Source organism: Oncorhynchus masou, chromosome 12 (assembly GCF_036934945.1).
Source record: "Oncorhynchus masou masou isolate Uvic2021 chromosome 12, UVic_Omas_1.1, whole genome shotgun sequence".
Taxonomy (NCBI): domain Eukaryota; kingdom Metazoa; phylum Chordata; class Actinopteri; order Salmoniformes; family Salmonidae; genus Oncorhynchus; species Oncorhynchus masou.
In genome coordinates, this window is record NC_088223.1 from 95,078,929 (window position 1) to 95,091,999 (window position 13,071).

At 41.6% G+C, this 13,071-nt stretch overlaps 1 protein-coding gene across 2 annotated transcripts in view; it reads left to right on the forward strand.

The window, feature by feature from the left end:
• The window catches only part of LOC135551095 (large neutral amino acids transporter small subunit 4-like), a 76,654-nt gene that overhangs the window by 20,215 nt on the left and 43,368 nt on the right, over nucleotides 1-13,071 (forward strand). For both annotated transcript variants that reach the window (XM_064982504.1, XM_064982506.1), the window contains exons 3-5: nucleotides 4,373-4,679; nucleotides 11,050-11,105; nucleotides 12,881-12,957. In XM_064982504.1, the coding sequence (XP_064838576.1) occupies nucleotides 4,373-4,679; nucleotides 11,050-11,105; nucleotides 12,881-12,957 (440 nt within the window). The remainder of the gene's footprint in view (nucleotides 1-4,372; nucleotides 4,680-11,049; nucleotides 11,106-12,880; nucleotides 12,958-13,071) is intronic.

The window sequence follows — 13,071 nt, forward strand, 5'->3', positions numbered from 1 at the left end:
GCAGTGGATGGGGCAAGGAAGCTAGACTGGTGAGTATTATCCAAGTTTAAAAAACTGGCTGGCTGTGCAGAAGGTAAAAGCCGCTAGCAGTGGCTAACAATGACTAAATAGCTTGTAGCTAGTTAGCTTCTGGAGGTTCTTGAATGTGTTCTAAATATTTTAAATAATAGCGATTCCGTATCACATTGGGTGAGGCAGGTTACCGGAAGGTATAATCGAATTAAAAATCGAAAAGAGATTGAAAGTAAATATGGGTCCAGTGAGTGGTTGGACTGGCTGGGGACGCGGCGATTCAGACAGTTAGCAGGCCTGTGCTAACAAGCTAACAGTTAGTAGGCCGGGGCTAAACAAGCTAGCAGTTATTGGACCGGGCTAAACAAGCTAGCAGTTAGCAGGCCGAATTAGCAAGCAAGCAGATAGCAAGGGCTAGAAAGTTAGCCTTTGGGGGACGTCGCGATGGGGTGAGTCTGTTTATGCCTCTTCATGCGGTGACATCGATAGACCGGTCGTGGGTCCGGATATTGTAACCCAGGAGTATGCTTCGGTGGTAGCACAGGAGCTCTGGCCGGGCTAGCTTCAAGCTAAGTGGATGGAAACGCTAGCCAGGACTAATCATCCGGGGTTGCAGTTAGCTAGTTTGCTAGTCGTGAAGATCCAGCTGAAAAATGTTCCGCTTGCGGTGGGAATCCGGGGTTAAAAATAATAGGTCCATTATGCTCTGGTTAGAGTCGCGTTGTTCGAACTGGCGAGAACTTTCCGAGCTAAAGGTTAGCTGATGACCGCTAGCAATGGTTTGCTGACTGATAGCTAGTAGTTAGCTGGCTAGCTTCAGTTGAGGGGTTCCGGATCCGAAGAAAATATAAATACTTTAGAAAAAAAAGCAGATCCACGCTACATTGGGTGAGGCGGGTTGAAGGAGAGTATTTAGATGTTGAGGTTTAGCAAAATGTTTTAAAAGATATGCGAAGAAAAATATGTTTTAAAAAAGACGATATATACAAGGGACACGACCCGACAAGACGTCTGACTGCTGCGCCATCTTGGAACAAGATGACGGACCCTCCACCTCTAAATCGCTCCAGAGTACTCAGTGTAACGCTCATTCCTTCGAAGAATAACGCGAATTGGACCATCACCCCTGGTGAGACAAAACCGCGACTCGTCAGAGAAGAGCACTTTTTGTCAGTCCTGTCTGGTCCAGCGACGGTAGGTTAGTGCCCATAGGCAACGTTGTTGCCGGTGATGTCTGGTGAGGACCTGCCTTACAACAGGCCTTCAAACCCTCAGTCCAGCCTCTCTCAGCCTATTATGGACAGTCTGAGCACTGATGGAGGGATTGTGCATTCATGGTGTAACTCAGGCAGTTGTTGTTGCCATCCTGTACCTGTCCCACAGGTGTAATGTTCGGACATACCGATCCTGTGCAGGTGTTGTTACACGTGGTCTGCCAATGCGAGGACGATCAGCTGCCCGTCCTGTCTCCCTGTAGCGCTGTCTTAGGCGTCTTACAGTACGGAAATTGCAATTTCTTGCCCTGGCCACATCTGCAGTCCTCATGCCTCCTTGCAGCATGCCTTGCCTAAGGCACGTTCACGCAGATGAGCAGGGACCCTGGGCATCTTTCTTTTGGGGTTTTTCATAGTCAGTAGAAAGGTCTCTTTGGTGTCCCAAGTTTTCATAACTGTGACCTTAATTGCCTACCGTCTGTAAGCTGTTAGTGTCTTAACGACCGTTCCACAGGTGCATGTTCATTAATTGTTTATGTTTCATTGAACAAGCATGGGAAACAGTGTTCAAACCCTTTAAAATGAAGATCTGTGAAGTTATTTGGATTTTTATGAATTATCTTTGAAAGACAGGGTCCTGAAAAAGGGACGTTTCATTTTTTTGCTGAGTTTATATATATATAGAGAGAGAAAGGATTAGAGAGAGAGAGAGGTAAAGAGTGATATATAGAGAAAGGAATGAGAGAATGGAGAGTCAGCATGTGGGAGACGGGGTCTTGTGGGTCGTGGTTGGCTGTTCCATTCCAAAGGTCTGTTAACAGGAAGTAGACTTGGAACCCTAACCAGCTGGACTCAGCTACAAAATACACCTCACTCAGCATAAACAACACTTTTTACAGTCACCACCTTGTGTGTGTGTGTGTGTGTGTGTGTCTGTGTGTGTGTGTGTGTGTGTGTGTGTGTGTGTGTGTGTGTGTGTGTGTGTGTGTGTGTGTGTGTGTGTGTGTGTGTGTGTGTGTGTGTGTGTGCGCGCGCGTAGACTGACTCACACAGTCCCTACTGGAAGTCAAAATTCTGACGTTACTCTTATCTTTCTCTTCCTCTGTCGTTGTTCTTTAAAAACTTCTGACTTGTTCCTCATTATCTTTCTCTTCCTCTGTCTTGTCCCTGTCTCTGCTCTCTCTCTGTCGACTAAAGTCAATTGAGTTGATCTTATTATTTCATTCGGTTCTTATTTAAAGTTGAGACATGAAGAATGTTTTAACTTCAGAAGTAAAGAGATACTTTTCATGTTTCTATATTTGATCAGTGGAAGAATTTCTCAAACTGAATCCTAATCTATCGTGGATCTGACAATGACAACATGTTCCTGTATATGGTATCTCTTTATCCATGCACGGCATAGTGCCAGAGAGGAACTCATAAAGGCCCAGTAAAGCAGAGATAATATCTATGCAAATACCTCGACCATCTCTATCTTTTCTCTTTTTATCTGTTCCCCCTATCTCCTCCCCTCCTCCTCATGTTTTTTTTGCTGAGAGAGGGCCTGTGGTATCAGAGAAGGGAGGTTAGTATTATCGGGAACAGGCAGGGTGTGTGTGTGTACTAAGCTGTTTCTAATCAGAGTTAGAGGGCGAAGTATGAGGTCACATGTGGCTGAGGTTTCTCCAGGGATCATCATATAGATTCAGGACAGTCTAGACCAGAGATCATCAACTAGATTCAGGAAAGTCTAGACCAGGGATCATCAACTAGATTCAGGATGGTCTAGACCAGGGATCATCAACTAGATTCAGGAAAGTCTAGACCAGGGATCATCAACTAGATTCAGGAAAGTCTATACCAGGGATCATCAACTAGATTCAGGACGGTCTAGACCAGGGATCATCAACTAGATTCAGGAAAGTCTAGACCAGGGATCATCAACTAGATTCAGGAAAGTCTAGACCAGGGATCATCAACTAGATTCAGGACGGTCTAGACCAGGGGTAATCAACTAGATTCAGGACAGTCTAGGCCAGGGATCATCAACTAGATTCAGGACAGTCTAGAGCAGGGATCATCAACTAGATTCAGGACAGTCTAGAGCAGGGATCATCAACTAGATTCAGGACAATCTAGACCAGGGATCATCAACTGGATTCAGGACAGTCTAGAGCAGGGATCATCCACTAGATTCAAGACAGTCTAGACCAGGGATCATCAACTAGATACAGGACAGTCTAGAGCAGGGATCATCAACTAGATTCAGGACAGTCTAGAGCAGGGATCATCAACTAGATTCAGGACAGTCTAGACCAGGGATCATCAACTAGATTCAGGACAGTCTAGACCAGGGATCCTCAACTAGATTCAGGACAGTCTAGACCAGGGATCATCAACTAGATTCAGGACAGTCTAGACCAGGGATCATCAACTAGATTCAGGACAGTCTAGACCAGGGATCATCAACTAGATTGAGGATAGTCTAGACCAGGGATCATCAACTAGATTGAGGACAGTCTAGACCAGGGATCATCAACTAGATTCAGGATTCAGGACTAACTTGTGTACAGGTATACCAGAGAAGCCACATCCCTGATTGGCTGATTATTGGCAACCCTGATTAGAAGCACCAATTTCTCATCAGTTGCTCACCTGTGTTCCCTACAAACGCTGTTTTGAATTTAAAAAAATGGTACCTACACACTGAAGAAGGCTTCAAAGCTGAAAAGTATGTGAACGCTATCCCTGCCGCAGTAAAACAAAGCCTTATGCAACATATTTTTGAATTCTGAATTGACAGGTTTTACGCACCAATCAAACTGCTGTAAGAGCGCGATGGTCCCATTTTGATTAACATCTAGATGTTAAAATCCCAGCACAAGGTAGTAGTATCTTCATGAAATGGCCATGATGTCAAGTAACACAGAACCATGTGTCAGAACAACATCACTTGACCACCTGACTACCACGCTACTCTGCTAATCTGCTGAGGCATTCTACCTCATGGTTCATTCACCCAGAGTAAAGTGCAATGCTGCATCTCTCTCTCCCTCTCTGTTGTCTCAGCAATAATAATAGCGGGAATGGGATTACCATTAACAACAACAACAATAACAAGATTAATGAGAATAATATCTGATACTGGCCCTCCCTCCCTCTAGGTAACCACACCTCCTCCTCCAACCTGTCTGTCCCCCTCCCCCCACCAGAGGGCGATGATGACTACAGTGATTACTACTCTGAGGCAGAGGGTGTGGTGGGGTTAGGGGATGGGGTAGAGATGAGGCCCCTGGCCCCCCAGGACCCCAATGGCCCTATGAGGATGAACGGCTGGCTCATCTGTAAGGACCAGGATGAGATGTTGAACCTGGCCTTCACCGTGGGATCATTCCTTCTATCAGCCATCACTCTGCCGCTGGGCATCGTCATGGACAAATATGGACCGCGCAACCTACGACTGCTGGGCAGGTAGGAGAGAGCGAGAGGAGGAGGGACAGTGGGTGGAGGAGGGGGGAGTCTGAGTTCAGTCTGTGTTGGTTTAAATGGTTAAACAGGTGTGAGTTGACATGGTGTATGCTGATTGGCTGACAGTCGTGGTATACCACGGGTATGACAAAACATCTAACTACGTTGGTAACCAGTTTATAACAGCAATAAGGCACGCCTGCTGTAATGATGTTGGTAACCAGTTTATAATAACAATAAGGCACGGCTGCTGTAATGATGTTGGTAACCAGTTTATAATAACAATAAGTTTATAATAACAATAAGCAATGATGTTGGTAACCAGTTTATAATAACAATAAGTTTATAATAACAATGAGCTGTGTAATGATGTTGGTAACCAGTTTATAATAACAATAAGGCACGGCTGCTGTAATGATGTTGGTAACCAGTTTATAATAACAATAATGATGTTGGTAACAGTTTATAATAACAATAAGGCTGCTGTAATGATGTTGGTAACCAGTTTATAATAACAATAAGGCACGGCTGCTGTAATGATGTTGGTAACCAGTTTATAATAACAATAAGAGTACGGCTGCTGTAATGATGTTGGTAACCAGTTTATAATAACAATAAGGCATAATAACAATAAGGCAATGATGTTGGTAACGTTTAATAACAATAAAACGCTGCTGTAATGATGTTGGTAACCAGTTTATAATAACAATAAGGCACGGCTGCTGTAATGATGTTGGTAACCAGTTTATAATAACAATAATGTTGGTAACACAATAAGGCATGGCTGCTGTAATGATGTTGGTAACCAGTTTATAATAACAATAAGGCACGGCTGCTGTAATGATGTTGGTAACCAGTTTATAATAACAATAAGGCACGGCTGCTGTAATGATGTTGGTAACCAGTTTATAATAACAATAATGATGTTGGTAACCAGTTTATAATAACAATAAGGCACGGCTGCTGTAATGATGTTGGTAACCAGTTTATAATAACAATAAGGCACGGCTGCTGTAATGATGTTGGTAACCAGTTTATATAACAATAAGGCACGGCTTTATAATAACAATAAGCTGTAATGATGTTGGTAACCAGTTTATAAACAATAACAATGCTGTAATGATGTTGGTAACCAGTTTATAATAACAATAAGGCTGCTGTAATGATGTTGGTAACCAGTTTATAATAACAATAAGGCACGGCTGCTGTAATGATGTTGGTAACCAGTTTATAATAACAATAAGGCATGGCTGCTGTAATCATGTTGGTAACCAGTTTATAATAACAATAAGGCTGCTGTAATGATGTTGGTAACCAGTTTATAATAACAATAAGGCACGGCTGCTGTAATGATGTTGGTAACCAGTTTATAATAACAATGCTGTAATGATGTTGGTAACCAGTTTATAATAACAATAAGGCACGGCTGCTGTAATGATGTTGGTAACCAGTTTATAATAACAATAAGGCACGGCTGCTGTAATGATGTTGGTAACCAGTTTATAATAACAATAAGGCACGGCTGCTGTAATGATGATTTATAATAACAATAAGTTGTAATGATGTAACCAGTTTATAATAACAATAAGGCACGGCTGCTGTAATGATGTTGGTAACCAGTTTATAATAACAATAAGGCACGGCTGCTGTAATGATGTTGGTAACCAGTTTATAATAACAATAAGGCACGGCTGCTGTAATGATGTTGGTAACCAGTTTATAATAACAATAAGGCACGGCTGCTGTAATGATGTTGGTAACCAGTTTATAATAACAATAAGGCACGGCTGCTGTAATGATGTTGGTAACCAGTTTATAATAACAATAAGGCACGGCTGCTGTAATGATGTTTATAATAACAATAAGGTAACCAGTTTATAATAACAATAAGGCACGGCTGCTGTAATGATGTTGGTAACCAGTTTATAATAACAATAAGGCAATGATGTTGGTAACCAGTTTATAATAACAATAAGGATGTTGGTAACCAGTTTATAATAACAATAAGGCTGTGTAATGATGTTGGTAACCAGTTTATAATAACAATGATGTTGGTAACCATTTATAATAACAATAAGGCACGGCTGCTGTAATGATGTTGGTAACAGTTTATAATAACAATAAGGCTGCTGTGTAATGATGTTGGTAACCAGTTTATAACCAGTTTATAATAACAATAAGGCACGGCTGCTGTAATGATGTTGGTAACCAGTTTATAATAACAATAAGGCACGGCTGCTGTAATGATGTTGGTAACCAGTTTATAATAACAATAAGGCACGGCTGCTGTAATGATGTTGGTAACCAGTTTATAATAACAATAAGGCACTGCTGTAATGATGCTGTAATGATGTTGGTAACCAGTTTATAATAACAATAAGGCACGGCTGCTGTAATGATGTTGGTAACCAGTTTATAATAACAATAAGGCACGGCTGCTGTAATGATGTTGGTAACCAGTTTATAATAACAATAAGGCACGGCTGCTGTAATGATGTTGGTAACCAGTTTATAATAACAATAAGGCACGGCTGCTGTAATGATGTTGGTAACCAGTTTATAATAACAATAAGGCACGGCTGCTGTAATGATGTTGGTAACCAGTTTATAATAACAATAAGATGTTGGTAACATAATAACAATAAGGCTGCTGTAATGATGTTGGTAACCAGTTTATAATAACAATAAGGCACGGCTGCTGTAATGATGTTGGTAACCAGTTTATAATAACAATAAGGCACGGCTGCTGTAATGATGTTGGTAACCAGTTTATAATAACAATGATGTTGGTAGTTTATAATAACAATACGCTGCTGTAATGATGTTGGTAACCAGTTTATAATAACAATAAGGCACGGCTGCTGTAATGATGTTGGTAACCAGTTTATAATAACAATAAGGCACGGCTATAATGATGTTGGTAACCAGTTTATAATAACAATAAGGCACGGCCAGTTTATAATAACAATAAGGCACGGCTGCTGTAATGATGTTGGTAACCAGTTTATAATAACAATAAGTAATGATTTATAATAACAATAAGTTAATAACAATAAGGTAATGATGTTGGTAACCAGTTTATAATAACAATAAGGCACGGCTGCTGTAATCATGTTGGTAACCAGTTTATAATAACAATAAGGCACGCTGCTGTAATGATGTTGGTAACCAGTTTATAATAACAATAAGGCACGGCTGCTGTAATGATGTTGGTAACCAGTTTATAATAACAATAAGGCTGTGTAATGATGTTGGTAACCAGTTTATAATAACAATAAGGCACGGCTGCTGTAATGATGTTGGTAACCAGTTTATAATAACAATAAGGCAATGGTTGCTGTAATGATGTTGGTAACCAGTTTATAATAACAATAAGGCACGGCTGCTGTAATGATGTTGGTAACCAGTTTATAATAACAATAAGGCACGGCTGCTGTAATGATGTTGGTAACCAGTTTATAATAACAATAAGGCACGGCTGCTGTAATGATGTTGGTAACCAGTTTATAATAACAATAAGGCTGTACGGATGTTGGTAACCAGTTTATAGTAACAATAAGTAATGATGTTGGTAACCAGTTTATAATAACAATGATGTTGGTAACCAGTTTATAATAACAATAAGGCGCTGCTGTAATGATGTTGGTAACCAGTTTATAGTAACAATAAGGCACGGCTGCTGTAATGATGTTGGTAACCAGTTTATAATAACAATAAGGCACGGCTGCTGTAATGATGTTGGTAACCAGTTTATAATAACAATAAGGCACGGCTGCTGTAATGATGTTGGTAACCAGTTTATAATAACAATAAGGCACGGCTGCTGTAATGATGTTGGTAACCAGTTTATAATAACAATAAGGCACGGCTGCTGTAATGATGTTGGTAACCAGTTTATAATAACAATAAAGGCACGGCTGCTGTAATGATGTTGGTAACCAGTTTATAATAACAATAAGGCACCAGGCTGCTGTAATGATGTTGGTAACCAGTTTATAATAACAATAAGGCACGGCTGCTGTAATGATGTTGGTAACCAGTTTATAATAACAATAAGGCAATGATGTTGGTAACCAGTTTATAATAACAATGCTGTAATGATGTTGGTAACCAGTTTATAATAACAATAAGGCACGGCTGCTGTAATGATGTTGGTAACCAGTTTATAATAACAATAAGGCACCTGTAATGATGTTGGTAACGGGGCATTGTTGGTAACCAGTTTATAATAACAATAAAAGCACGGCTGCCTAAGAACATTCCTTAGCCATGGTATACATGTATACATCAGCGATGTTGCTCTTGCTGCTGGTGATTCTCTGATCCACCTCTATGCAGATGACACCATTTAAATTAAATCTAGAATCGGCTTCCTATTTTGCAACAAAGCATCCTTTACTCATGCTGTCAACTTACCCTTGTAAAACTGACCATCCTACCGATCCTCGACTTTGGCAATGTCATTTACAAAATAGCCTCCAACACTCTACTCAACAAATTGGATGCAGTCTATCACAGTGCCATCCCATATCACCAAATCCCCATATACTACCCACCACTGCGACCTGTATGCTCTCGACGGCTGGCCCTCGCTTCATACTCATCACCAAACCCACTGGCTCCAGGTTCTCTATAAATATTTGTTAGGTAAAGCCCCACCTTATCTCAGGTGGGGCTTTATGGTGTCATCTGTGTAGAGGGGGATCAGAGAATCACCAGCAGCAAGAGCGACATCATTGATGTATACAGAGAAGAGAGTTGTCCAGAGAATTGAACCCTGTGGCACCCCCATAGAGACTGCCAGAGGTCCAGACAACAGGCCCTCCGATTTGACACACTGAACTCCATCTGAGAAGTAGTTAGTGAACCAGCCGAAGCAGTCATTTAAGAAACCAAGGCTGTTGAGTCAGCTGATAAGAATGTGATTATTGACAGAGTCGAACGCTTTGGCCAGGTCGATGAATACAGCTGCACACTATTGTCTCTTATCGATGGCGGTTATGATATCGTTTAGGACCTTGAGCGTGGCTGAGGTGCACCCATGACCAGCTTGGAAACCAGATTGCGTAGCGGAGAAGGTACGGTGAGATTCGAAATGGTCTGTGATCTGTTTGTTGACTTGGCTTTGGAAGACCTCAGAAAGGAAGTGTAGGATAGATATAGGTCTGTAGCAGTTTGGGTCTAGAGTGTCTCCCCCTTTGAAGAGGGGGGTGACTGCGGCAGCTTTCCAATCTTTGAGGATTTCAGACGATACGAAATAGAGGTTGAACAGGCCAGTAATAGGGGTTGCAACAATTTTAGAGGATCATTTTAGAAAGAGTTGGTCCAGATTGTCTACCCCAGCTGATTTGTAGGGATCCAGATTTTGCAGCTCTTTCAGAACATCAGCTATCTAGATTTGGGTGAAGGAGAAATGGGGGAGGCTGTGGGTGGTGCAGGGCTGTTGACTGGGGTAGGTGTAGCCAGGTGGAAAGCATGGAAAGCCGTAGAAAAATTCTAATTGATATTCTCAATTATCATGGATTTATCGGTGGTGACAGTGTTTCCTAGTCTCAGTACAGTGGGCAGATGGGAGGAGGTGCTCTTGTGGACTTTACAGTGGCCCAGAATGTTTTTGAGTTTGTACTACAGGATGCAAATGTCTGAAAAGTTGCATATCACGTGGGCTGTTCGATTCTAATGCAGAACGCCACAGGATGTTTTTTTGCTGGTCAAGGGCAGACAGGTCTGGAGAGAACCAAAGGCTATATCTGTTCCTGGTTCTAAAGGTTTTGAATGGAGCTTATTTAAGATGGTGAGGAAAGCACTTTTATTGTTTATTTTTTTTATTTTACCCCTTTTTTCTCCCCAATTTCGTGGTATCCAATTGTTTAGCAGCTACTATCTTGTCTCATCGCTACAACTCCCGTACGGGCTCGGGAGAGACGAAGGTTGAAAGTCATGCGTCCTCCGATACACAACCCAACCAGCCGTACTGTTTCTTAACACAGCGCGCATCCAACCCGGAAGCCAGCCGCCCCATTGTGTCGGAGGGTACACGTGCAGCTGGCAACCTTGGTTAGCGCGCACTGCGCACGGCCCGCCACAGGAGTCGCTGGTGCGTGATGAGACAAGGACATCCCTACCGACCAAGCCCTCCGCACAATTGTGCGTCACCCCACGGACCTCCCGGTCGCGGCCGGTTACGACAGAGCCTGCGCGCAAACCCAGGGACTCTGATGGCACAGCTGGCGCTGCAGTACATCGCCCTTAATTAACCACTGTGCCACCTGGGAGGCTTGGAAAGCACTTTTAAAGAATAACCAGACATCCTCTACATGATATTGATGTATGGTTATATATGATATTGATGTATTGTTTGTGTGTATTCCAGTGCCTGTTTCTCCTTCTCTTGTCTTCTCATCGCCTACGGAGCATACAACCCTGATGGTGAGTAGACTACCTGGCATACAGTACCATGGCACCAAACTACCTTATCACCAAACTACCATATCACCATCATTACATCACCAAGCTACCACGTCACCAAACTACCATATCACTATTACTACATCAACTAGTTGTAATGTCACCAAACTACCATATCACGATCACTACATCACATAGCTACCATGTCACCTAGCTACCATATCACCTAAAAAACACATTAGTATCACTATAATACCTAGCTACCATATCACTATATTACCTAGCTACCATATCACTATATTACCCAGCTACCATCTCACTATATTACCCAGCTACCATCTCACTATATTACCTAGCTACCATCTCACGATATTACCTAGCTACCATCTCACTATATTACCTAGCTACCATATCACCTAGCTACCATATCAACATATCACATGGCTACCATATCTCATAGTTACCATATCACCTAGCTACCATATAACCTAGCTACCATATTACCTAAATAACATATTAGTATCACTACAACATCTAGCTACACTATGACCTAGCTACCATATCACCATCACTACATTACCTTGATAACATATCACTATATTACCTAACTACCATCTCACTATATTACCTAGCTAACATATCACTATATTACCCAGCTACCATATCACCTAGCTACCATATCACTATATTACCTAGCTACCATATCACTATATTATCTAGCTACCATCTCACCATATCACCTAGCTACCATCTCACTATATTACCTAGCTACCATATCACTATATTATCTAGCTACCATATCACTATATTACATAGCTACCATATCACCTAGCTACCATATCACCTAAATAACATATAAGCATCACTACAATACCTAGCTACAATATTACCTAGCTACCATATCACGTCACTACTTTACCTTGCTACTATATCACCTAGCTACCATATCACTATATTACCTAGCTACCATCTCACCTTGCTACCATATCACTATATCACCTAGCTACCATATCACTATATCACCTAGCTACCATATCACCTAGCTACCATATCACTACATTACCTAGTTACCATATCACTATATTATCTAGCTACCATCTCGCCACATCACCGAGCTACCATCTCACTATATATTACCTAGCTACCATATTACTATATTACCATATCACCTAGTTACCATAGCACTATATTACCTAGCTACCATATCACCTAGCTACCATAGCACTATATTACCTAGCTACCATATCACCATCACGACATTCAATGCTATCACTATATTACCTAGCTACCATCTCATCTTGCTACCATATCACTATATTACCTAGCTACCATATCACCTAGCTTCCATATCACTACATTACCTAGTTACCATATCACTATATTATCTAGCTACCATCTCATCATATCACCGAGCTACCATATCACTATATCACCTAGCTACAATATCACTATATTACCTAGCTACCATATCACATAGCTACCATATCATCTAGCTACCACGTCACCTAGCTATCATATCAACATTTCACCTAGTTACCATATCACATAGCTACCATATCACCTAGCTACCAGGTCACCTAGCTACCATATCACCTAGCTAACATATCACATAGCTACCATATCACCTAGCTACCATATCAACATATCACTATGTGTGTGTGTGGGTGTGTATATCTTTAGGGTGTATGTGAACGTGTGTCCATTTGTGTGTATGTGTATGTGTGTCTGACGGGAATAAGTGTGTCTGTGTCTGTGTGTGTGTGTGTGTCTGACGGTGTCTCCGTCTTCCTCCACAGAGCTGTCAATCCTGATCTTCATCGCGCTGACATTTAACGGCTTCGGAGGAATGTGCATGACCTTCACCTCCCTCACGGTGAGAGAGAGAGTATGGTACAGTGTCTGTCTGAGAGAGAAGTACAGTGTCTCTGTCTGAGAGAGGTACAGTGTCTGTCTGGGAGAGGTACAGTGTCTGTCTGAGAGAGAGGTA